The sequence below is a fragment of the Nycticebus coucang genome, chromosome 9, assembly GCF_027406575.1.
Source record: "Nycticebus coucang isolate mNycCou1 chromosome 9, mNycCou1.pri, whole genome shotgun sequence".
Taxonomy (NCBI): domain Eukaryota; kingdom Metazoa; phylum Chordata; class Mammalia; order Primates; family Lorisidae; genus Nycticebus; species Nycticebus coucang.
In genome coordinates this window covers 53066078-53091443 of record NC_069788.1, presented here as the reverse complement: position 1 = coordinate 53091443, position 25366 = coordinate 53066078, and the positions used below count along the sequence as shown (strand labels likewise).

Genomic DNA, 25366 nt, shown 5'->3' with positions numbered 1-25366 from the left:
ACGCCCGGCTATTTTTTGGTTGCAGTTCGGCAGGGGACGTTTTGAACCCGCCACCCTTGGTATATGGGGTCGGCGCCTTACCGACTGAGCCACAGGCACCGCCCACAATGTCCCATGATTTTGGCAGTTATGCAACTATTAACAATGTATTGAGTTATACAAAAGCCCAGTTGATTGATTGTTTTATGTTTATGTACATAAACATAAAATGAACACTGGAAGGAAATATGTCAAAATGTGAATTGAAGCAATCATTAATTGGTAAGCTAAGGGTGATTTCCATTTCATAAAAATATTTCCTTGGGCGGCACCTGTGACTCAGTCGGTAAGGCGCCGGCCCCATATACCGAAGGTGTTGGGTTCAAACCCGGCCCCGGCCAAACTGCAAACAAAAAATATCCGGGTGTTGTGGCGGGCGCCTGTAGTCCCAGCTGCTCCGGAGGATGAGGCAAGAGAATCGCTTAAGCCCAGGAGTTGGAGGTTGCTGTGAGCTGTGGGATGCCATGGCACTCTACCCAGGGCCATATAGTGAAACTCTGTCTCTACAAAAAAAAAAAAAAAAAATTTCCTTGTATTTTTTAATTTGTTTATACCCTTAAGCAGTTTAGCTCAAAATAAGAACTTGCAGGCTCCATGAATTGCTTTGAGAGACATGACTTGGCAGGGAGGCAACTTTGGGTCCCTATAAACTGAATCACACCTCATGAGATGGCACATTCACAGCCTGACTTTAAGATTGGCCTTTAATTGAGTTGTGCCAACAGACACAGCAGCTACAGTGGGCACTGCAATAAAAAAGAAGACTACCAGACTAATCCAGAGGCTACTGCTACTTGTCCTCTGCTCTTTCATTTTTTTAATCCACAGAAATAATATTAGAACTACTTGCCCTCCACTGAGCATCTACGATGTACTAAGCACTTTATCTGCTTAATCGCAGTTAATTCTCTCAACATCTCTTCAAGGAAGATACAATAAACATTACTGCCAAGTTAGTGATAAAAGAAATGAGGCTCATACAGGTCAATGAACTGGTCGAAGCCTTCATATCTGCTTGACCCTCCTCCTTTTCCTCTCTGCCCCCTTTCCCCTAGTCTAGTTCATCAATACATATTCTGATCTCTGAGCTCAAGACCATAGATCCAGTTTGCCATTTCTCCTTCCTTTCCTTCCTTCTTTTTTTCAAAGTTAAATACACTAGGCCACCTGGAGGCAGGTTTTCTGGAGATCACTTCCCCTTTCCTTCTCCTGGCTTTTAGCTTATGCCCCTAGGGTCACAACAAGCTTTCTCACTTGGTGGCAGTGGATCCTTGAGCCTTTTCCTCCAAGATCATCCAGGTGGGTACATATGATTACTCTCAGCCTCCTGAGAGAGTGAGCAGCCAGGAGGGCACAGTTCTCTCCCTCCCATTTCTTCCACCCTGGTCCTAGCATGTCTCTATTTGAAAAGCATTCTCAGGAAGCATCCACTGATATCACTACTTTATCAGCCACCATCTCAGCCTCATGCCCTTTTACCACTCATCCTAATGTCCAAACCCCTCAAATGCAATTTCACTTAGCTTCAACGGCCATCCGTTTCCATACTGTGCTAATGTTCACTACATCCCCACCCAGCTCCCAAACATGCTTTTTCTCCTCAGGGTCCCTAAGTGCTGCACCACTGTGCTCAGCACAGCTGGACCAATTGTAAGCTGTTTGTATTTGCCTCTGAGCATTTTCCTGTATACATGTGGCTTATCTTGCCAGTGAACTGCAGATGTATCCAGATTTGCACCATCCATTTCCATTGTATTTTTCAAGCTTCCAGGATAGACCATTACCCATGGTCTTTACCTAGTAAATCTGTCTGATTTCTAAAATCAACCTCTGGGCCTTCCTTTTTTTTTGATCCCCAAAGTAAAACTATTACAATGAAACAGAGGAAAAAACCTGAATGGAAAGGCAGCCGGCCAAAGCTTTTGCCATTCTATTGGACCCATCCTGAGGCCTGATAGCAAAATGATTACCAGAGTGGGAGGGCATAGGGGGCTGGTGTCCAGTGAGTACCCAACTACTTATCCAAAGGCCACGATGCCAATGACTACCCTCAGCCCCTGTTTGGGTGGTGACTCTATTTCTACTACTACGATGGTAACTGTCCTGTAGTGTAGATAAGTAAAGCTGCCTATTGAAATTAATAGTACTTTTTCAGAAGGAGAAAATATTTGGCAATCTTTAATGGTACTGCCTTGTAATTGAAAACAAAAATGAAAATCATGGGTGATCATTGGAAATTGTTGTGCCTGAAGAGAGACTCTATATTCCTGCTTGCAGATGCTGATATTCAATGAGCCCACTTTCTCCTCTGTTGCCCCAAGGGAGGATTAGAAATAGGGAGGATAGAAACGCAATTCAGCTAGCCCTGCTGCTGTCCAAAGGAACAGAATGTGAGTCTCCAAATGTTCACCAAGCAGTGGGAAAATCATCTTATATGTATGCCTTCTCCTGAGAAATCATCAAAATCAGACATATTACTAATCCAACCACAAGATCTCCAAATCCCAAGCTATGTTCACACTAAAACATTATTTCCATTATTGCACCACTCTATATTTCTCATAATTAAGCTAAAACTAACTGTTCTATCAATCTACAAACCTCACAGACGATCATGACAAAAGGAGGACCAAACATTCTCTCTTAAGTGGAAATTCTGAATACCAGGCAGGTCTAGTATCATCATGTTCACTGTAGTTTAAGCAAACTGTAACCACAATATAGTCCATCATTCACCTTTTGTCATTTTCACTCCCAGACCCCACATCCATTTTGTTTTCATTCTGGTTTTGTTGTGTTTCTACTGGGCGGCGCCTGTGGCTCAGTGAGTAGGGCGCCGGTCCCATATGCCGGAGGTGGCGGGTTCAAACCCAGCCCCGGCCAAAAACCACAAAAAAAAAAAAAAAACGAATGTTGTGTTTCTACTAACATGGGGTTCAATATGTAAGTAATAATAATGCCTGCATAATCATATTTCCATTGTTGTATTACTAGATTACTTTAAAATGAATCTGTATATGGGCTTAATCAGAAGGCCACAGACATTTTACTCTGAAAGGAATTAAGAGGATCCCCACTTCGCTGCTGGGGGTTCTCTTTCCTCCCCCTCTTTTGTTTATCAACCTTTCTACCAATATTTCCCTGTCAATAAACTCTGCCCTGTCACTTATCCACGTGGTCTATGGTTTCATTCTCCAAATCCCAAGACCAAGGATTCAGCATAGAAAGAAATTCTGGCAACTATGGGAGAGAAAAAATGAGGCAAATGAGAATTCACTTGGGGTTAGCTTTAGATGCAAGCCTTTACCTCAACACTTTCCTTACCCTCATCCTAAACCGATCATACATCAAAGTAAAATAACAACAAAAACAGAAACAAAAAAAGAAAAAGAAAAGAAAAACACCCAATTCATATTCACTCTATTAAAAGTAATAAGTATTTAGGAACCTCAGTTGTTTTACTGGTTTAATGTGTAACATGTATCCTAATATATAAAACCTCACCCAGAATAAATGTCAGCTCCCACACCACCACAACAATCTCTCTCTGAGAATAGAAAAAAAAAAAATGAACACAGATTTTAATCAGTTCTGTGACTCACCTTCCTTTTGCTTTTCCTCATTATCTTCAAGGAAAATGGTCACTGAGTACAGTACTGAGTTAGTGGTAGATTCTTAGGAAACACCATGTCCTTCCTTCTTTCCCTAAGCTCTGGCCAAACACACCCCATAGAAAGAATTTATCTGATGTTGCTAAGAATGCCTGCGGCTCACTGTCCACCTGGCATCAGCTATCAGAACTATGCCCCAGAGGTGAGGAAACTATCAGTCCCAGTAGTTCTGGCTTTCTTTCCAACACTTCTAAAAGACAAGAATTTACCACTGCCAGCCAATGTTTTAACAAAGCCTGTCTTAGTCTCTGGAGGCAGAGTCAGTGATACTAGGATTTCAAAAACACCAGAACTAACAAAAGTATTTGCTAATGTCTGATTAGCCAGTAACTATTGCCTTCCTACCCAGCAACTAAAAATCAGACTAAAAATTCAAATGCTGTTAAAATAATAAATAATAGCTGATTTCATTTCACACTGCCCAATGTCAGTTCTGGTTGTCACATGGTACAGGTGCCTGCCTTTATTTAACGGAGAATCTGTGACTCTTCTGAATCTCAATTCAGACTGAGAAAAATAATTTAGCAAATTCCCTCTTCCCTAATCACACATGGCTCTTTCCTGCCATCTCTTAGCATGTCTCAATTCATGTCTCTTCTGCCCCAGATAGCCCTTAAATTTCCTCAAATCTCCCATTTGCAAGAGTACCTGACAGCTCACTCCCAACTATATATATGTGAAAACAGAAACAAAAAAAGAAAAATATTATTTTATTATTTGAAAATGGAAGTAACTTATTTTCCTGAAAATACATTGTTGATGGAAAAGAAGCCATATTCTGTAAAATAATTTTTTTTTTTGAGACAGAGTCTCACTTTGTCACCCTTGGTAGAGTGTCATGGTGTCATAGCTCATAGCAACTTCAAGATCTTGGGCTCAAGTCGAAAGACTTGGGGCAGGACCCCCCACTCTGTCCTGAACAACGACGACCCCAATCAACTGCAAGAGATGGCACTTGATGCAATCAGCAAGAGGATTTTATTCCAGCATGCTGGGGCTTAACTCGCAACTCTTTTAGGAGCAGAGGAGTCAAGCCCTGAACAGCAGGTTTTACAAGTTTATAAAGGCAAAAACCACAAAGTAGGGAGGGGTAGCGGACATAGCAGGGGATTTTCCAGATAAGAAGAACTCTGGTTCTCATCCCAGGGATGCAAGGCTGGTTTAACATACACAAGTCTATAAACGTTATCCACCATATTAACAGAGGCAAAAATAAAGATCACATGATCCTCTCAATAGATGCAGAAAAAGTATTTGATAAAATCCAGCATCCTTTTCTAATTAGAACACTGAAGAGTATAGGCATAGGTGGCACATTTCTAAAACTGATTGAAGCTATCTATGACAAACCCACAGCCAATATTTTACTGAATGGAGTAAAACTGAAAGCTTTTCCTCTTAGAACTGGAACCAGACAAGGTTGTCCTCTGTCACCTTTACTATTCAACATAGTGCTGGAAGTTCTAGCCAATACAATTAGGCAAGACAAGGAAATAAAGGGAATCCAAATGGGAGCAGAGGAGGTCAAACTCTCCATCTTTGCTGACGACATGATCTTATACTTAGAGAACCCCAAAGACTCAACCACAAGACTCCTAGAAGTCATCAAAAAATACAGTAATGTTTCAGGATATAAAATCAATGTCCACAAGTCAGTAGCCTTTGTGTACACCAATAACAGTCAAGATGAGAAGCTAATTAAGGACACAACTCCCTTCACCATAGTCTCAAAGAAAATGAAATACCTAGGAATATACCTAACGAAGGAGGTGAAGGACCTCTATAAAGAAAACTATGAAATCCTCAGAAAGGAAATAGCAGAGGATATTAACAAATGGAAGAACATACCATGCTCATGGATGGGAAGAATCAACATTGTTAAAATGTCTATACTTCCCAAAGCAATCTACCTATTCAATGCCATTCCTATCAAAATACCAACATCGTGCTTTCAAGATTTGGAAAAAATGATTCCGCGTTTTGTATGGAACCAGAAAAAAACCCATATAGCTAAGGCAGTTCTCTGTAACAAAAATAAAGCTGGGGGCATCAGCATACCAGATTTTAGTCTGTATACAAAGCCATAGTGCTCAAGACAGCATGGTACTGGCACAAAAACAGAGACATAGACACTTGGAATCGAATTGAAAACCAAGAAATGAAACTAACATTTTACAACCACCTAATCTTTGATAAACCAAACAAGAACATACCTTGGGGGAAAGACTCCCTATTCAATAAATGGTGTTGGGAGAACTGGATGTCTACATGTAAAAGACTGAAACTGGACCCACACCTTTCCCCACTCACAAAAATTGATTCAAGATGGATAAAGGACTTAAACTTAAGGCATGAAATAATAAAAATCCTCCAAGAAAGCATAGGAAAAACACTGGAAGATATTGGCCTGGGGAAAGACTTCGTGAAGAAGACTGCCATGGCAATTGCAACAACAACAAAAATAAACAAATGGGACTTCATTAAACTGAAAAGCTTCTGTACAGCTAAGGAGACAATAACCAAAGCAAAGAGACAACCTACGCAATGGGAAAGGATATTTGCGTATTTTCAATCAGACAAAAGCTTGATAACTAGGATCTATAGAGAACTCTAATCCACATGAAAAAAGCCAACAATCCCATATATCAATGGGCAAGAGACATGAATAGAACCTTCCCCAAAGATGACAGACGAATGGCTAACAAACACATGAAAAAATGTTCATTATCTCTATATATTAGAGAAATGCAAATCAAAACCACCCTGAGATACCATCTAACCCCAGTGAGAACGGCCCACACCACAAAATCTCAAAACTGCAGATGCTGGCGTGGATGTGGAGAGAAGGGAACACTTTTACACTGCTGGTGGGACTGCAAACTAGTACAACCTTTCTGGAAGGAAGTATGGAGAAACCTCAAAGCACTCAAGCTAGACCTCCCATTTGATCCTGCAATCCCATTACTGGGCATCTACCTAGAAGGAAAGAAATCCTTTTATCATAAGGACACTTGTACTAGACTGTTTATTGCAGCTCAATTTACAATCGCCAAAATGTGGAAACAGCCTAAATGCCCACCAACCCAGGAATGGATTAACAAGCTGTGGTATATGTATACCATGGAATACTATTCAGCCATTAAAAAAAATGGAGACTTTACATCCTTTGTATTAACCTGGATGGACGTGGAAGACATTATTCTTAGTAAAGCATCACAAGAATGGAGAAGCATGAATCCTATGTACTCAATTTTGATATGAGGACAATTAATGACAATTATGGTTATGGGGGGGGAACAGAAAGAGGGACGGGGGCGGCGCCTGTGGCTCAGTCGGTAAGGCGCTGGCCCCATATACCAAGGGTGGCGGGTTCAAACCCAGCCCCGGCCAAACTGCAACCAAAAAATAGCCGGGTGTTGTGGCGGGCGCCTGTAGTTCCAGCTACTCGGGAGGCTGAGGCAAGAGAATCGCTTAAGCCCAGGAGTTGGAGGTTGCTGTGAGCTGTGTGAGGCCACGGCACTCTACCGAGGGCCATAAAGTGAGACTCTGTCTCTACAAAAAAAAAAAAAAAAAAGAGTGGCCTGAGCAAAAGCAAGACCCTGTCTCTAAAAGATAGCCATGCATTGTGGCAGGCGCCTGTAGTTCCAGCTACTTGGGAGGCTGAGGCAAGAGGATTGCTTGAGCACAAGAATTTGAGGTTGCTATGAGCTAAGACGCCATGTAACTCTACGTGAGACCAAGTGAGACTCTGTCTCAAAAAAAAAAAAAAAATTAAAATAAATAAATAAATAAATAGGGTGGTGCCTGTGGCTCAAGGAGTAGGGCGCCGGTCCCATATGCCGGAGGTGGCGGGTTCAAACCCAGCCCTGGCCAAAAACCACAAAAAAAAAAAAAAAAAGAAAGAGGGACGGAGGGAGGGGGGTGGGGCCTTGGTGTGTGTCACACTTTATGGGGGCAAGACTTGATTGCAAGAGGGACTTTACCTAACAATTGCAATCAGTGTAACCTGGCTTATTGTACCCTCAATGAATCCCCAACAATAAAAAAAAAAAAGGTAAAAAAAAAATAAAAATAAAAATAGAGAGAAATGAAAGAACTCCAAAAAAAAAGAAGAACTCTGGTTCATTACACATCAGTCTTAAGGCAAGATCAGCAGTTAAACATTTGCTTAGCTTTTTTTTCTCACAACCGGTTACCGGTTATCTGCTTCAGCTCAGGGCTATTTCCTAGAACAGTTACAAAAGGTCACATTCTTATGGTAGGGGGCGAGAGGTGCTGCTACATGGCTGGTCCCTTCCCCCCCCTTTTTGGATTTGGTAGTACTTTCCTTCAGAGTGATTCTCTTGCCTCAGCCTCCTGAGTAGCTTGGACTGCAAGTGCCCATCAAGATGCCCAGCTATTTTTAGAGGTGATGTCTTGCTCTGACTCAGGCTGGTCTCAAACCTGTGAACTCAGGCAATCCACCCCTCCACCCCCACTCCCAGCCTCCCAGAGAGCCACTGCACCTGGCCCATACTCTGTAAAATAATTTAAGGAGGTTTATTCTGAGCCAAATATGAGGACCATGACCCAGAGTTGCACCCATGAAGCCTCAAATAAGTGACTCATGGAGGTGAGTTATAGTTTGGTTTTATACATTTCAGGGAGACAGGAATGACAGGTAAAGTCATGAATTAATACATGAAAGGCATATATTGGTTTGGCCCCAAAAGGGGGACCATCTCAAAGTTGGGTAGGAGGATACAGGTTATAGGTGAGTTTAAGGTTTCTTTAGCTGACAATTGGCTGAAATAGTTGAGCTTTGTCTAATAGAAGAGGAACTATTGCAAAGGAATGCTGAGTTAAGATAACGCTTTGCTAATCAGAGACAAACTACAGGACTCTACCCACACCCAAATGGTTTGTTAGTATTGAGAACATATATCTGCATAGCCTTAGGTCTGTTAATGAGTCACAGAGGACATCTTTTTTTTTTTTTTTACACAGAGGACATCTTTAAGAAGGGAAGGGGAACATGATGAGGCATGTCTAATCTCCTTTTTCATGGCTAGCAACTCAATTTTAGGGATCCCCTTGGCATCGAAGGGGATTCCCCCCAAAGAAGTGATTCAGTCAGTCAGTATCTTGGGGGGTGAGGGGAGAGTCTTAAGATGTTATTTTAGTTTATTTCACAACATGAAAGATTTTTTTTAAATTAAAAATGATCCCAAATCTCATTACTCAATTATGAGCGATGTCAACATTTGGTTTACCACCTCTGTTTTGTATTCTTTATTTTTTAGACAGAGTCTTACTCTATTGTCCAAACTAGAGTTGACCTCAGCCTAGCTCACAGCAACCTCAAATTCGTGGGTTCATGCAATCCTCCTGCCCCACCCTCCCAAGTAGCAGGGACTACAGGCACCCACCACAACACTCAGCTAATTTTTCTATTGTGACCTAAAATAAAATCTTAAGGCTTCACCCTCAGCGAATAACTGAATGGACCCCCGTCTTGGGCAAGAGATCCCCTAAAACTGAGTTGTTAGCCATGAGAAAGGAGCCATCAGACATGCCTCATTATGGTGCCCCCTCCCCTTCTTAGAGATGTCCTTTGTGACTCACTAACAGGCCTATAGCCATGCAAGACCTACCTACAGGTCCACAATATACACAACAAACCATTTGATTCTGTCTGCAATCCTCCTGCCTCTGCCTCCCAGAGTGCTAGGATTGCAAGCATGAGCCCCCCTGCCTATCGTATCCTCTCCTTTAAAAAATAAAATAGGGGTGGCTCCTGTGGTTCAGTGAGTAGGGCGCCAGCCCCATACGCCGAGGGTGGCGGGTTGAAACCCAGCCCCGGCCAAACTGCAACAAAAAAAGTAGCCGGGCGTTGTGGCGGGCGCCTGTAGTCCCAGCTACTCGGGAGGCTGAGGCAAGAGAATCACTCTAAGCCCGAGAGTTAGAGGTTGCTGTGAGCCGTGTGATGCCACGGCACTCTACCGAGGGTGGTACAGTGAGACTCTGTCTGTACAAAAAAAAATAATAAAATAAAATTTGTTATCTATTTCAATGGATTTAAAGTAATTGCTCTTTGGAGAGTTGGTTTCATAGCAGTTTGAATTCTCTGGTACAAAATGGAGGTTGTGATCCATGCAGGAAACTGTCTGCCTCAGTTACTAGTGAGAGAGGACAAGAGAACGTGGATGGGGCATCCACAGCATCTGTTCTAGTGGCTTTGCTTCTGAGAATATAGTGAGTGCCTGTTAAGGTCTATCTGACTTCCCTTCAATACATTCATTTATCAAAAGTGACCAGTCTGCCAATACATGTCCCCATCAGACTACCCTGCTGCTTTACCACCTGGACTGGATCTGAGAGGGTCATGTGGCCCAGGTCATGTATCATGTTAATTTTAATTGTTATGTGAAACAGGGCTCATACAGGCTAGTGTGGTCAATTTCTTAGAAACTAAAGATTTCATAATGACTCAATGGCCAATCAGCAATGCTCAAACTCATAGTTTATTGTGAGAAATTCCAACATACACAATCAAGCTAATGTTCAAGAAGCAGTTACAAGAGGCAGTAATCTGGGAATAATGGACAACAGTAAAGGCATGGAAGGTCAACCCACTGACAGAGGAATTCAAATGAGTCTGACATCTCTCTCAGGTGTCAATCAGCAGGTCAGTGGCTCTTCCTCTCCTGCAGAGCTGTCTTGGTGGCAGCTGCCAAAGTCAGGATGAGGCTTTCAGAGTCTCAAGAGTCCAGATTGTAAAAGTACTGGGACATTGCCAATCTCTTGCTGTTTTTATAATCTCAGCATGTGTGCTCATTATCCTTACTCCAGACAAGGGGGTCTTGCTAGGGGTATACCTTTAGTCCATCACTTGCTAGGGGTATACCTTTAGTCCATCACTTATACCACTTATCTCATACCTTTAGTCCATCACACAGATATTGAAGAAAAACACCTTTGCCATGAGCTCTGTACACATACATTTACCACTTTAAAGAAAAATAATCTTGTGGGCGGCGCCTGTGGCTCAGTCGGTAAGGCACCGGCCCCATATACCAAGGGTGGCGGGTTCAAACCCGGCCCCAGCCAAAATGCAACCAAAAAATAGCCAGGCGTTGTGGCGGGCACCTGTAGTCCCAGCTACTCAGGAAGCTGAGGCAAGAGAGTCGCTTAAGCCCAGGAGTTGGAGGTTGCTGTGAGCTGTGTGAGGCCACGGCACTCTACCGAGGGCCATAAAGTGAGACTCTGTCTCTACAAAAAAAAAAAAAAAAAAAGAAAAATAATCTTGCTTTGACCTCAACATTCGCATACACTTAGCAGTTTGAAGAAAAACAAATATACTGTAAGCTTAAGACCACCTGATATGACTGACTCCATTTTGAGATATTAGGATCACAAATCATTATTATTAATCTGGAGGCTATAGAACCTCCATGAAATATGTGACCAGTTACTCCTGTGGCAGGAGTGCATGGGAGTTGTGAATCTTCCATTTATAGTTTGGTCCACAAGAGCAGAGAAAGGTAGACAGCAGAGACAGGAGACCAGTGCAGATGAGAAGGCTTCAATATGGAAAGAATTTGATTTTTTTTCTCATCTTCAGTTCTTTTGGGGTCCCATTATCATTTCTAATTTGTGTTCTGTGAAACTTGTTCTCTTGAGATAAGATAAATGTACTGGTTAATATTTATGCCGTCCTGGACATTAGCAGCTTTACAACTGTTGTACTGAGTTCATTGATTCCATGAGTCAGCAATTTGGAATTTGAACAGGGGAGAGTAGGAATGGTTTTTCTGTGTATCAACTTGTCTGGACCTCATCTGGAAGAACTGTATGCCTGGTGGTACTCAGAGGAAGAGACACAGCCAATTTGCCTCTACACATTGCAGTTTATTACAAAGCAAAGGAGAATCAGTCAACATTCAATCTAGATTCTGGTTTTTCCAGGAGCTTCATGTGTATTAGATCCATAGAGAACTGTGCTTAAGTGACCCTTCCTCCATGTTTATCCCTCCCATGACAGAGAATGATTGGGTCAGGTTGTCACTATCTAATCTGTCTCACACAAGGAGGACCTGGCTTCCTGCTAACCTATCTCATTACCCATGGACCGTTCTTCTACTCAGAACACGTGAGTCTTCCTCTGTTTCACATCAGCTTGGTAGGGTTAGAGGCATAACTTAGCAAGACACTTCTGACACAAGTTGCCTCAGAAACCCTGGACCATATTTCTTCCATAAAAATTCTGAAGCCAGATTTGAGACTAGCTGGCCAGGCTCTCAGTCCTTGATAACCACCTCTTCTGTCCCCTCCCTATAGCAGCCTGGTGGAACTATCCAAGAATTACAATGCTTTGACTCTCATTAGCCACTCCATCCAGAATCCATTTTTAAGTATAATCCAGAAGCATTAGTGGGTAGGTGAAGATTCTGTATGAGAAAGTGACAGTTCAGGGGCAGTACAAGAAAAAGTGATTTCTCTGGGCTTTCTTTACCAAAGACCTCCCTTTGCTGAGCAAAGAAGGAATAAACTTCTGTAGCTAATTCTAGGTGATTCCTTGAGCCTCCTTCCTGTCTATGAATTCCTGACCTTGAGTGGCTTAATTCAGCTACCACCTATCTCTTGGTCTCTGACACTGAATGAGTGTAGGAACTGGGTTATACTATTGAGGGAATGACCATACCCTGACAGTTTTAACTCACCCATGGAATAACAACCTGAACCAGTCATTCTCTGTCATGGGAGCAAACGAGTATAGAATTTAGGGCCAAATGCTAAATAAAAGAGAGGAATCACATCCTGCAGATATTGGTCCTGAGGAGCAGACACTCAAGTCACTGAAAATATACAATTGATCCTTAAATAACAACGATGCAAACAGAATACAGCCTTAGCAAAAGCTTTATGTATCAGAAGATGAAAGGTGTAATTGATGGCGCCCAGAGCCAAGGCCACAGGGGAAATGTTCAGGCGGGGTTTATTGAAAGGGGAGGGTGACCAGCCTGGGCAGTGTAAAGGTGGTGTCTGTGTGGGGGGATAGTTAGAGACCCCTTTTATATGGGGCCGGAGTGGGTGGGCAAATTCTATAGCTTGCCCAGAAAGTTAGAATCTTTTGGAGAGAATTTCTCAGCAGGGTAGGGTAGCCAGATCCCTTGTGTCTTTGTCTCAGGAGGAGAGGAGAAGGAGGGGAAAGGGTTCATGTGTGTGGCTGCTTCAGGCCCCCCAACAGAACAGGTTGAGAGTATCTCAGGCAAACATATCCAGAAGTGTTCTTGGAAAAGATGACATGAAGGGTGAGCAGGATTTCAAAAGGCAGAAATAGAGGGAACAATTCAAGTGAAGGGAATGGTGTGGGAAAGAGAGGGCTGGCCACAGGGAGGACAACAGTGTGACATAAGACAACTGTAGAGTCATTGCTAGTGTATTAACTGTAAAGTTCTGAGTTGACTCAGAAAGGAATTGGAGGCCTCCAGAAGAAGCATTTAGGCATTTGAGGGGACAACTGTGCCTTAAGAAGTTTATTATGGTGATACCTCTACAGTGTGAGGACTAAAACAAAAGTCCTAAGCTTCTAAACAGACAGACCCTCCTTGGGCTAAAAGATCCCAAAATCTTTGTGTTCTATCCAAAAGGAAACAAGAGATTGGTCATGTCCCATGGTTTCCATTCATTTTTTTTGTGTGTGTGTGTAGAGACAGAGTCTCACTGTACCGCCCTCGGTAGAGTGCCGTGGCGTCACACGGCTCACAGCAACCTCTAACTCTTGGGCTTACGCAATTCTCTTGCCTCAGCCTCCCGAGCAGCTGGGACTACAGGCTCCCGCCACAACGCCCGGCTATTTTTTTGTTGCAGTTTGGCCGGGGCTGGGTTTGAACCCACCATCCTCGGCATATGGGGCCGGCACCCTACTCACTGAGCCACAGGCGCCGCCCATGGTTTCTATTCTTAATCATTACCAGACTTTCTCAAAGGCCAGCTTCAGAGAACAAAAAGTAGAAAACCCCTCCTCTGACTTCACTGGACAACTGAATCCCCTAATCCTGTCTTCTGGGTTAAGACATGACAGCTAGCCCATTCTACAAAACATTTCTTCCTGATAAATCCCCATAGAACTTCTACTGGTTTGGTCTCTTTCCTGAAACAGACAGTGACTCTGTGCCTTATGTTTTAATTTTTTATCTAAAAGGACCTAATTATTGTACATTTAAATATTAACTCTTCACCTCAAAGTGATCGTGGGACTTTTATTACCTATATGCATTCTAAAACCAATGCATAGAGATAAGGGGGTATTTCTTTCAGGCATATCCTAGATCCTCCTGTAAGCTGTTAAATATGTATACTTGGCCTATTCCTTCAACATAAATTCCTGTATTACCCACTCCCATCTTTAGGCTTTTTTTTTTTTCAGTTTTTGACTGGGGCTGCGTTTGAACCCACCACCTCTGGCATATGGGGCTGGTGCCCTACTCCTTTGAGCCACAGGTGCCGCCCGCCATCTTTAGGCTTTTGTTAGAGGCTGTGCTTTCTAGACTGTCAGGATAGCCAACCTGCAGGTTGTAACCCTTTAAGAGAAATAAAGTCTCTTTTCCAAATTGTGTGTTTTATTTTTTGTTTTTTTTTTTTTGTAGAGACAGAGTCTCACTTTGTGGCCCTTGGTAGAGTGCTGTGGCCTCACACAGCTCACAGCAACCTCCAACTCCTGGGCTTAAGCGATTCTCTTGCCTCAGCCTCCCGAGTAGCTGGGACTACAGACACCCGCCACAATGCCCGGCTATTTTTGGTTGCAGTTTGGCTGGGGCCGGGTTTGAACCCACCACCCTCTGTATATGGGGCCAGCGCCTTACCGACTGAGCCACAGGAGCCGCCCAAATTGTGTGTTTTTTTAAAAAGTTAATACATAACAGGCTCAGTGCCTGTAGATCAGCGGCTAGGGCACCAGCCACATACACCAGAGCTGGTGGGTTCAAACCTGGCCTTGGCCTGCCAAACAACAATGGCAATAACAACAGGGCAGCGGCTATGGCTCAAGGAGTAGGGCGCCGGCCCCATATACTGGGGGTGGCGGGCCAAAACTGCAAAAAAAGAAAAAAAAGATAATGGCAACTACAACAAAAAAAATAGCCAGGTGGTGTGGCAGGTGCCTGTAGTCCCAGCTACGTGGGAGGCCGAGGCAAGAGAATCTCTTAAGCCCAAGAGTTCAAGGTTACTGTGAGCTGTGACGCCAGGACACTCTACAGAGGGCAACATAGTGAGACTCTGTCTCAAAACAAAAAAAAAGTTAACAGAATGTTATCATAACAAAATGATAGTCTGTAGGGGGCAACTTCAGGGTAACAAAATATATGCATATCTATGGGGGAGGGGCCTACTGGACCCATCTAGACCCTCTAGTTGTCTCAGACAGTGAAGACCAATTACAAAGTCTTTGTTCACTTCTATCTTCTACCTCCACTAGGATGCCACCTCCCTGAGGCAAGGAGTTTTTACCTCTCTCTCAGATTCTTAAAACATCTTATGCAAAAGTTTTTTGAATGAATGACAGGTTTTCCTAAAAGATACTGCAACTGCTATCTCACTTCTCTTCCAGCTCTACTGATACCACCCCTCCCCCCGGTCTGCTGTAAGCTAACCCTCCTCGTCAGCAATCTCAAAGCCTAACTTGAATGAAATTCCTCTGGCTTTGGAAAAAGAGATACTTATGTTCACATCAGCCCCTGTGCTGAGTGACTATATTCTTGGTACTTATGGAGCCAGCTGCCTCCCTGCACTTCTCCCTGCCAGCTTCCCTCCTCCTCCACCTCCTCAGCCTGCTTGCACTGGTCTCTGGTAGGGATGCATGCCACTTGCTGCTCTCAACTATCAGAAAGCAACTTCAACACTTAAGTTTACAAAGAGGAAGAGGGAAGAAAGACTACAATGGTGCTGACTCATCCTCTCACTCTGCATGTGTTCACTGGACTGATGGCAGTGCTGTCCAGGTCCAGTAGGCATACAGTGAGAGCTGCAAAGTCTAGGTCTATATACAATTGCGAATTTTCTTTTTTTTTGGCCGGGGCTAGGTTTCAACCTGCCACCTCTGGCATATGGGACCGGTGCCCTACTCCTTGAGCCACAGGAGCCGCCCACAATTGCGAATTTTCAAAAATATTTTTACTTTTTTACTGTTGACTTTTTTTTTTTTTTTTGTAGAGACAGAGTCTCACTTTATGGCCCTGCGTAGAGTGCTGTGGCCTCACACAGCTCACAGCAACCTCCAACTCCTGGGCTTAGGCGATTCTCTTGCCTCAGCCTCCCGAGTAGCTGGGACTACAGGCGCCCGCCACAACGCCCGGCTATTTTTTGGTTGCAGTTTGGCCGGGGCCGGGTTTGAACCCGCCACCCTCGGTATATGGGGCCTGCGCCTTACCGACTGAGCCACAGGTGCCGCCCTTTACTGTTGACTTTAAAAAGTAAAAAGAAACATGAAATAAATTTTTAATAACTTATTTTGCTTTTGTTCCCCAATAATCAAACATTAATATTTAAGAGCTCAATTAATTCAACAAGATATTTAACATTTACAACTTTTAAATCTTCAGTATTCTGTATATATCTTTTATACCAACAACTCAATCAATTGGAACTAGTTAGTTAGCTGTCCCTTTGGGACAGCTCAGGTTTATATTTCACTCAGGTACTCTGCTAGACTAGAGAATAGAGGAAAACATCCTTGGGGGCACAGGGTCTATAGAGGGTGCTCAGGATGAGCTTTTCTTTTCTTTTTTTTTTTTTTTTTATTGTTGGGGATTCATTGAGGGTACAATAAGCCAGGTTACACTGATTGCAATTGTTAGGTAAAGTCCCTCTTGCAATCATGTCTTGCCCCCATAAAGTGTGACACACACCAAGGTCCCACCCCCCTCCCTCCGTCCCTCTTTCTGCTTCCCCCCTATAAACTTAATTGTCATGAATTGTCCTCATATCAAAATTGAGTACATAGGATTCATGCTTCTCCATTCTTGTGATGCTTTACTAAGAATAATGTCTTCCACGTCCATCCAGGTTAATACGAAGGATGTAAAGTCTCCATTTCTTTTTAATGGCTGAATAGTATTCCATGGTATACACATATACCACAGCTTGTTAATCCATTCCTGGGTTGGTGGGCATTTAGGCTGTTTCCACAGGGTGAGCTTTTCAATGTTTATTCAGGAGGCATTAGCAGTGACATACCTGCTGCTCTGAAGGTTGCTGCATGCAGTTCTTTCTAATGCATCAATATTTCAAAGGAATATGAGAAAAATCACGTAATGATGTAAGCTTCTGGAGGTAAATATCTGTGAATCAGGATAAAGGTTGGCTTGGATGGCTAGCTCTGCTCATTCTTAAGGTGTAAAAACCATCACCTCCTATAGGTAGTAAATAGCTATGATGATATGAAGCCCAGAAGTGGACAGAAGGGACAATGTTTTCAGGTTAAAATTTTTTTTTAGATTCTGCCAGCTTGACAGGTTTCTGTCTGTGTTGTATTATTCTAGAGCTTCATGAAACCAAGGTCTATTGAGAAAAAAAATTTTTTTTTCACAAATAGGATTCTTTATTAGTCATTATTAAAAGCCTGACTTTTAGACAGATTCTTGGACTGGTGGTTCATATCCATCAGCTCATTCAACTTTAGCACCTGTTTCATCCCCAGTAGAACTATTTATTACCTTCACCGTGAAGCTCCATGAGTTTTCCCAACTCAAACTTAGGCTTCTTCAGCATTTTTACTTTTCTAACAAAGACATCTTGGAGAGGATAAATAGATTGGCATGCCTTTTCTATGTCTTTTCCAATGCTATCTGGAATCAATTTGTTGACAACTTCTTTTTTTTTAGAGACAGAGTCTCACTTTATCGCCCTCACTAGAGTGCTATGGCGTCACACAGCTCACAGCAACCTCCAGCTTCTGGGCTTAGGCAATTCTCTTGCCTCAGCCTCCCAAGTAGCTGGGACTATAGGCACCTGCCACAATACCCAGCTATTTTATGTTGCAGTTTGGCGGGGCTGGGTTTGACCCACCACCCTTGGTATATGGGGCCGGTGCCCTACTCACTGAGCCACAGGCGCCGCCCTGTTGACAATTTCTTTCAAGTCATTGGTCTGCACCTCTCTGGTCATGATTTCCATCACTTTCTTCCAGATTTGGCGAACCTGTTGTGCTGTGTGTAAGAGGTCTTCCGTATCTGATTGCTGCATTTTTTTTAGTAAAACCAACACAAAACAGGCGAAGCAAATAACCATCGGTAGTCTTTTTTTTTGTAGAGACAGAGTCTCACTTTATCACCCTCAGTAGAGTGCTGTGGAATCACAGCTCACAGCAACCTCCAAGTCCTGAGTTTAGGCGATTCTCTTGCCTCAGCCTCCCAAGTAGCTGGGACTACAGGCGCCCTCCACAGTGCCCAGCTATTTTTTTGTTGCAGTTTGGCCAGGGCTGGGTTTGAACCCATCACCCTCGGCATATGGGGCCGGCGCCCTGCTCACTGAGCCACAGGCGCGGCCACCATCGGTAGTCTTAACATCAACATGAGCTTCAATCATAGTCTGCTGTTTAACCATAGAACACATTTTGTCACGTGTAAGATACATACGGTGGAAGTTAGTCAGGCAGTCTGAACATCTTCAGTAATCAGCTTCAATTTTCTAAATGCAACTTCATCATTCTGCAGATCAGTAAGACTCACTTCAAACACATGACCTTTGAGGCCATCAGATGCAATTTTGGTTCCTTGAATCCTGGTGACTAGTGTTTTCCAAATATTTCTTATATTGAACATAGTAGGTGCCTTCATATCATACCAGTCTTTCTTAGAAAATGGATCAACCACTTTCTTCTTGGCTCCCTTCTTGCCACCTTTCATAAGGCGCTTCGAGAAATTTTTTTGAAGAACAGAAAAGTGAATCTGCCTGTTTCCATCCAGCTACAAGTGGGAAATTAGTCTTTGTCAGAATAAATCCAGCATCAAGCAGTTACAGCAGACAGATGCTTGCTGCTGTGATGGATGGGGCCTGTGGGTGGAGCACAGGGAAGAGTGCAGTGTAATCCTTTCCTCTTGAGAGATCTCAGATTTATTTGGCACGTTGATCTCCTAGTGTTCTCCAGCACCAAGGTTCTTTCCTCCTTCATGTTTCTTGCTCCCTCCCTCTGTCTTTTTCTTCCTTCATTCCTCCCTTCACAGGAAAGGCTTAATAGGAGCTGAGACACCACTGCTTTGTAGCTGAACCCTGGCCTCCCTCCCCAGGTCTGGGCTCTAAGCCCCTTGTTGAAATGAAGGGACATGAGGATGGTGGCATCCAGCTGGAGTGCACATCCGGAGGGTGGTACCCAGAGCCCCTGGCAGTGTGGAGGGACCCCTATGGTAAGGATGTACCCGCTGGTAAGGACATACTCGCCCTGGACAAGGCTTACACTGCTGATGAACATGGCCTCTTCCTGGTGACCACGTCTGTGATCATCAGAGCGTTCCATAAGGAGCATGTCCTGCTCTGTCAACAACACCTTGCGGGCGGCGCCTGTGGCTCAGTGAGTAGGGCGCCGGCCCCATATGCCGAGGGTGGCGGGTTCAAACCCAGCCCCGGCCAAACTGCAACAGAAAAATAGCCGGGCGTTGTGGCGGGCGCCTGTAGTCCCAGCTGCTCGGGAAGCTGAGGCAAGAGAATCGCATAAGCCCAAGAGTTAGAGGTTGCTGTGAGCTGTGTGATGCCACGGCACTCTACCCGAGGGCGGTACAGTGAGACTCTGTCTCTAGGAAAAAAAAAAAAAAAAAGCAACACCTTGCTCGGCCAGGAAAAGGAAACTGATTTTCATTCCACGTTAGTTCTCTGCCCTCTGAGTCTCCAGAGAGACTGGGCAGAGAACTAACCCAGACTCAATTGGAGGTGAGATCCTCCGCCTACTGGTGGATCCCCAGGTGGTGGCAATGAGGGGAGGGCAGGAGCGTGTATTGAAGAGTCCTTGGCCTTGAGGAGCTGCCAGCTGCACCTGAGGTGGGCCTCTCCCCTTGTCAGGAGGGAAAAATAATAGAATCTCAAAAGACATGAGTAGCAACTCTCAGGGTTAATCTGATCTTTCTGTTCTTAAAATGGTTCTTGTGATATACAGAAATGTTTAAATATTCAGACAAACATAACATATGAGGAATAGTGTGCTAAAGCCCTTGCTTTTTTTTTTTTTTGTAGAGACAGAGTCTCACTTTATGGCCCTCGGTAGAGTGCCGTGGCATCACACAGCTCACAGCAACCTCCAACTCCTGGGCTTCAGCGATTCTCTTGCCTCAGCCTCCCGAGTAGCTGGGACTACAGGCGCCCACCACAACGCCCGCTATTTTTTGGTTGCAGTTCAGCCGAGGCTGGGTTTGAACCCGCCACCCTCGGTATATTGGGCCGGCGCCTTACGACTGAGCCACAGGCACCACCCTAAAGCTCTTTGCTAAAGCTCTCCATTCCTTCTGTCGGGACAAAGCTGGAGAAATTCTGCAATTATACATTCATAATTTATTCGACAAATTCTCAACAGTATTTCCTATGTTCAAGACATGTTCTAGAACCAAACACTAAATCATTGGGCCAGGTGGTGGCTGACACCTATCATCCTAGCACTCTGGAAGGCTGAAGCAGATGGATTGCTCGAGCTCAGGAGTATGAGACCACCCTAATCAAGAGTGAGACCCCAGGGCGGTGCCTGTGGCTCAAGGAGTAGGGTGCCGGTCCTGTATGCTGGAGGTGGCAGGTTCAAACCCAGCCCTGGCCAAAAACCACAAAAAAAAAAAAAAAAAAAAGAGTGAGACCCCATCTATACTAAAAATAGAAAAACTAGTCCAATATGGTGGCACACACCTGTAGTCCCAGCTATCTGAGAGGCTGAAGCAAGAGTATTGCTTGAGCCCAGGAGTCTGAGGTTGCTGTGAGTTTGACACCACAGCACACTAACCAGGGGCAATGCAATGAGACTCTGTCTCAAAAAATAATAATAATAACGATAAAAAGAAAGAAAATAAAAGAAAAAGAAATAGGGAGGTTGAGAGCAGTGGCTCATGCCTGTAATCCCAGCACTCTGGGAGGCCTATGCAGGCGGATTGTCTGAGCTCACAAGTTCGAGACTAGCCTGAGTTAGAGCGAAACCCTGCCTCTAAAAATAGCTTCACATTGTGGCACCTGTAGTCCACAAGAGAAGGTTGGGAGGTTGAAGCAAGAGAATTCTCTTGAGCCCTGGAGTCTGAGGTTACTGTGAGCTATGACATCACAGCACTCTACCAGGAGCGATAAAGTGAGACCTTGTCTCAAAAAAAAAAAAAAAGAAAGAAAGAAAAAAACTTGGCCCCAAACTTGGCCCTAGACTTTTAGTTCCCAGATGCAACAAAATCTCTTAGCACCTGAAGCCAAAAGGAAATTCCTACAGATTTCTAAGAACAAAAGCTGAAACAAAAAGCGTGTTTATGATTTTTTGATAATATTTCAGTAATACGGTACTCACAGAAGGGAACAGTTCCATTTTCTTTCCCCTACTTTTTTTTTTTTTTTTTTTCTTTCCCCTACTTTTAACTCAGATGATAATTGGTTTTGTTTTGTTTCTTTTCCAAAGAAATACAAAAAAAGGCTTGGAAAATTATGAAGTTTTCCTTCGTTGTTCCATAAACAATAAGCCTTTTATAAACCCCTCCGGTATTATAGAATAAGAAAGCACAGTTGTGCGTACATTGGTGGCCCTTCACTTCTCAGATTCTGAGCTCCTAGCTCCCAAGGATTAAAAGCCGCAGAGTTCTTGAAAATGAAAAATAGTGACAGTACTATAATGATGAGGATGGGGAGAAATAGAGTTGGTGGCCAAAAAAAAAAATAATTTTTTTTTTTTTCACCCTTCTGCCACATTTCTGAGTTGGGAGATTTCTAGTTCCACACAATCACTGAAAGTCTCCAGCAACATTGAGCCCACAAGGGGAGCCCAGGTATTAACCCTTTATTGGCGCTTTCCTGTCACTGCCCCACAGTGTTTTCTGGAAACATCACCAAAATACATTACTTGTGTCTACATATTTCTTTTTTTTTTTTTTTTTTGAGAGTCTTACCCAATTGCCCAGACTGGAGTATGGTGCCTCAATCATGCTTTCTACAGCCTTGAACTCCTGGGCTCAAGCTGTCATCCTGCCTCAGCTTCCCAAGTAGCTGAAACCACAGGCATGAGCCACCATACCCAGTTACTTTTGTTTATATTTTGTAGAGAGGAAGGCTCTCTATGTTGCTCAGGCTGGTTTTAAACTGGCCTCAGATGATCCTCCTGCCCAGGTCTTCCAAAGCACTGGGATTACAGACCTGAGCCACCACACTTAGCTAAGCTTTCTTTTGTTTGTTTTTTGTTTTCTCCCTAAATTCTAGAATAATGTAGAAGCTAAATCTTTATCTCAGGCTCTGCCTTTAGGGGAAACCAAATTAAGGCAGGGTCTGATAAGTGGACATAGAGTGACAGCTGTTTAAGAGGAAAGAAGAATAAAGTCAGGACAATAATGAATTCATAGGCTACTCCAAAAAAAAATTTTTTTTTTGAGGACAGAGTTTCAAGCTGTCATCTGGGTAGAGTGCTGTGGCATCATAGCTCATAGCAACCTCCAACTCTTGGAGTCAAGCGATCCTCTTTCCTTAGTTTTTCTATTTTTAGTAGAGATGGAGTCTGACTTTTTGCTCAGGCTGGTGTCGAACTCCTGAGTTCAAGCAATCCACCCGCCTTGGCCTCCCAGGATTATAGGCGTGAGCCACCACACCCAGCCCCCAAAATTATTTTTATAGTCTGCCTACAAGAGGAAAGATCCTGCTTTGGAAGGATCCGTCCCACCATATAAAAGGAAGACAGAAAGTCTAAGATAAACAGATGTGAAAGTAGCTCAGAGGCTGCAATGGGATAAATTTTGGGCAGAACTCAAAGAGTAGTCAACACAACCCTGATCCTTTTTCTGAATTTCCCTATTTCTCTCTTGCTGTATACAATCTCACTTCAGTGGCTCCCTTAAGTTCCTTGTCTCCTCTTCTTCTTTTTCTAGGACATCTCCATTTCAAAAGTATCAGAGATGTCACCAGGCCACCAGATCTCACTCTCTTGCTCCCTCGGGGCACTTTTAACTTTCCTCTATCCCCACTAGCTCCTCCGCCAAGGAAATCCACCTACTTCTTATCCACATCATCTCCAGCTTCACTTCCTTTTCACCCACCTTTCACATATGCAAACTCTGTGGTGTATCATTGTGTATAACTCCAAGGTGGGATTGGTCAGTAGGAAATTATTCCTGTATTATAATGTTGAAATATCATCAGATCATATCTGATTATTACCATCCTATCAATAATGTGTGTCTCCAAGAAAGAGAAGCTGAGCCCAAAGCTCAAAAGCAAGCCACAAAAGAATACATTATTATGGGGCAGGGCCTGTGGCTCAGGGGGTAGGGCGCCGGCCCCATATACTGAGGGTGACGAGTTCAAACCCAGCCACTGTAAACAAACAAACAACAACAAAAAAAAATAGCCGGGCATTGTGGTGGGCACCTGTGGTCCCAGCTACTCAGGAGGCTGAGGCAAGAGAATTGCCTAAGCCCCGGAGCTGGAGGTTGCTGTGGGCTATGTGATGCGACGGCTCTCAACAGAGGGAGATAAAGTGAGACTCTGTCTTTACAAAAAAAAAAGAATACATTATTGGCCGGGTGTGGTGGCTCATGCCTGTAGTCCCAGCGCTGTCGAAGGCCGAGGCAAGTGGATTGCCTGAGCTCAGAGGTTCGAGACCAGTATGAACAGCAGTGAGCCAGAGTAAGACCCCGTCTCTACTAACATCAAGAACATCGCCAAAGGAAGAAGAAAATGAACAACAAAAAAGAGTACTTCAAATGAAGAAGAATGAACAAGGAAGTTGAAATTAAAAAAAAAAGAATACATAGGGGGCGCCTGTGGCTCAGTGAGTAGGGCGCCGACCCCATATGCCGAGGGCAAACTGCAAAAACAAAAAAATAGCCGGGCGTTGTGGCGGGCGTCTGTAGTCCCAGCTGCTCGGGAGGCTGAGGCAAGAGAATCACATAAGCCCAAGAGCTGGAGGTTGCTGTGAGCCGTGTGACACCCTGGCACTCTACCGAGGGCAGTAAAGTGTGACTCTGTCTCTACAAAAAAAAAAAAAGAAGAAGAATACATTATTATACATAATGCCCATTTACCCTAGTCCTCTGTCTTGGCACATTTTGGTCACATGCAAAACAAGTCTAAGATACTTTTTTTTTTTTAACTATAAAAATTTTTTAATCACATCATTTAGATAAAATAATTTACTTTTAGCCTTTGGAGAATTTATAAAAAATTACACATGACGGGCGGCGCCTGTGGCTCAGACTGTAAGGCGCTGGCCCCATATACCGAGGGTGGCGGGTTCAAACCCAGCCCCGGCCAAACTGCAACAAAAAAAATAGCCGGGCGTTGTGGCGGGCGCCTGTAGTCCCAGCTGCTTGGGAGGCTGAGGCAAGAGAATCGCTTAAGCCGAGGAGTTGGAGGTTGCTGTGAGCTGTGTGAGGCCACGGCACTCTACCAAGGGCCATAAAGTGAGACTCTGTCTCTATAAAAAAAAAAAATAAAAAAAAAAAATTACACATGACTTCATCACTTCTTAGATTAGTTTATCATGCCCAATAATTTTTTTACTATGACAGCACTTGTAGAGCATCATTTTTTCAGGGAACATTTGTTTTTTTTTGTTTGTTTGTTTGTTTTGTAGAGACAGAGTCTCACCGTACCGCCCTCGGGTAGAGTGCCGTGGCGTTACACGGCTCACAGCAACCTCTAACTCTTGGGCTTCTGCGATTCTCTTGCCTCAGCCTCCCGCGCTGCTGGACTACAGGCGCCCGCAACAACGCCCGGCTATTTTTTTGTTACAGTTTGGCCGGGCTGGGTTTGAACCCGCCACCCTCGGCATATGGGGCCAGCGCCCTACTCACTAAGCCACAGGCGCCGCCCTCAGGAAACATTTGTGATGGAATAAAGAAAATGAAAGGAAAAAAGATGAACTCTTTAATTCTCTTCCTACTCCTATAAAAAACTCAAGAGACTGTATATGAAAATAAATGGAATCATATATGATACTTGGCTCTGTAAAATCATAGCTAAATAACCACAGTATTGGAAACATTAAACAAAAGTTGTGTGGTATAAGGGAGCTAAATCATAATTGATCATAGCAGGGCATAGAAAAGTAAAATCTGAAAATATATAGAAAAATGACAGCACAAATATCTTTTTGTCTTGACAAATATGTAAATAAGTACCAGATAAAACAACTGAGAATTTAGCTGGGTGTGGTGGCCTATACCTGTATTCCTAGCTACTAGGGAGGGTGAGGTGGGAGGATACCTTGAGGCCAGGAATTTGAGATCTGAAATCAGCTGGGGCAACATAGGGAGACCTTGTTTCCAAAACAAAAACAACAACAACAAAAAAAATCTAAGTGCTGGGCGGTGCCTGTGGCTCAGTGAGTAGGGCGCCGGCCCCATATGCCAAGGGTGGCGGATTCAAACCCAGCCCCGGCCAAACTGCAACAAAAAAATAGCCGGGCGTTGTGGCGGGCACCTGTAGTCCCAGCTGCTGGGGAGGCTGAGGCAAGAGAATCGCATAAG

The 25366-nt window shown here is 43.7% G+C and overlaps 1 protein-coding gene across 1 annotated transcript; it reads right to left on the bottom strand.

Moving 5' to 3' along the window:
- Window positions 1-17393: 17393 nt before the first annotated feature.
- On the bottom strand, window positions 17394-18595 carry LOC128594018 (40S ribosomal protein S3a-like). Its single transcript, XM_053602521.1, has 3 exons — window positions 18353-18595; window positions 17827-17870; window positions 17394-17565 (listed from the first exon to the last, which is right to left on the bottom strand). Exons 1-3 carry the CDS (start codon window positions 18593-18595, stop codon window positions 17394-17396), a joined length of 459 nt encoding a protein of 152 aa, XP_053458496.1.
- Window positions 18596-25366: the final 6771 nt, after the last annotated feature.

Coding starts and splice junctions, on each gene's coding strand:
- LOC128594018 (XM_053602521.1), bottom strand. CDS start 18,595: ATGAAAGGTGGCAAGAAGGGAGCCAAGAAGAAAGTGGTTGATCCATTT. Junction 17,871..18,352: donor TGAAGCTGATTACTGAAGAT/GTTCAGACTGCC, acceptor CAAATCTGGAAG/AAAGTGATGGAAATCATGAC. Junction 17,566..17,826: donor GAGGTGCAGACCAATGACTT/GAAAGAAATTGT, acceptor TGTCTCTAAAAA/AAAAGAAGTTGTCAACAAAT.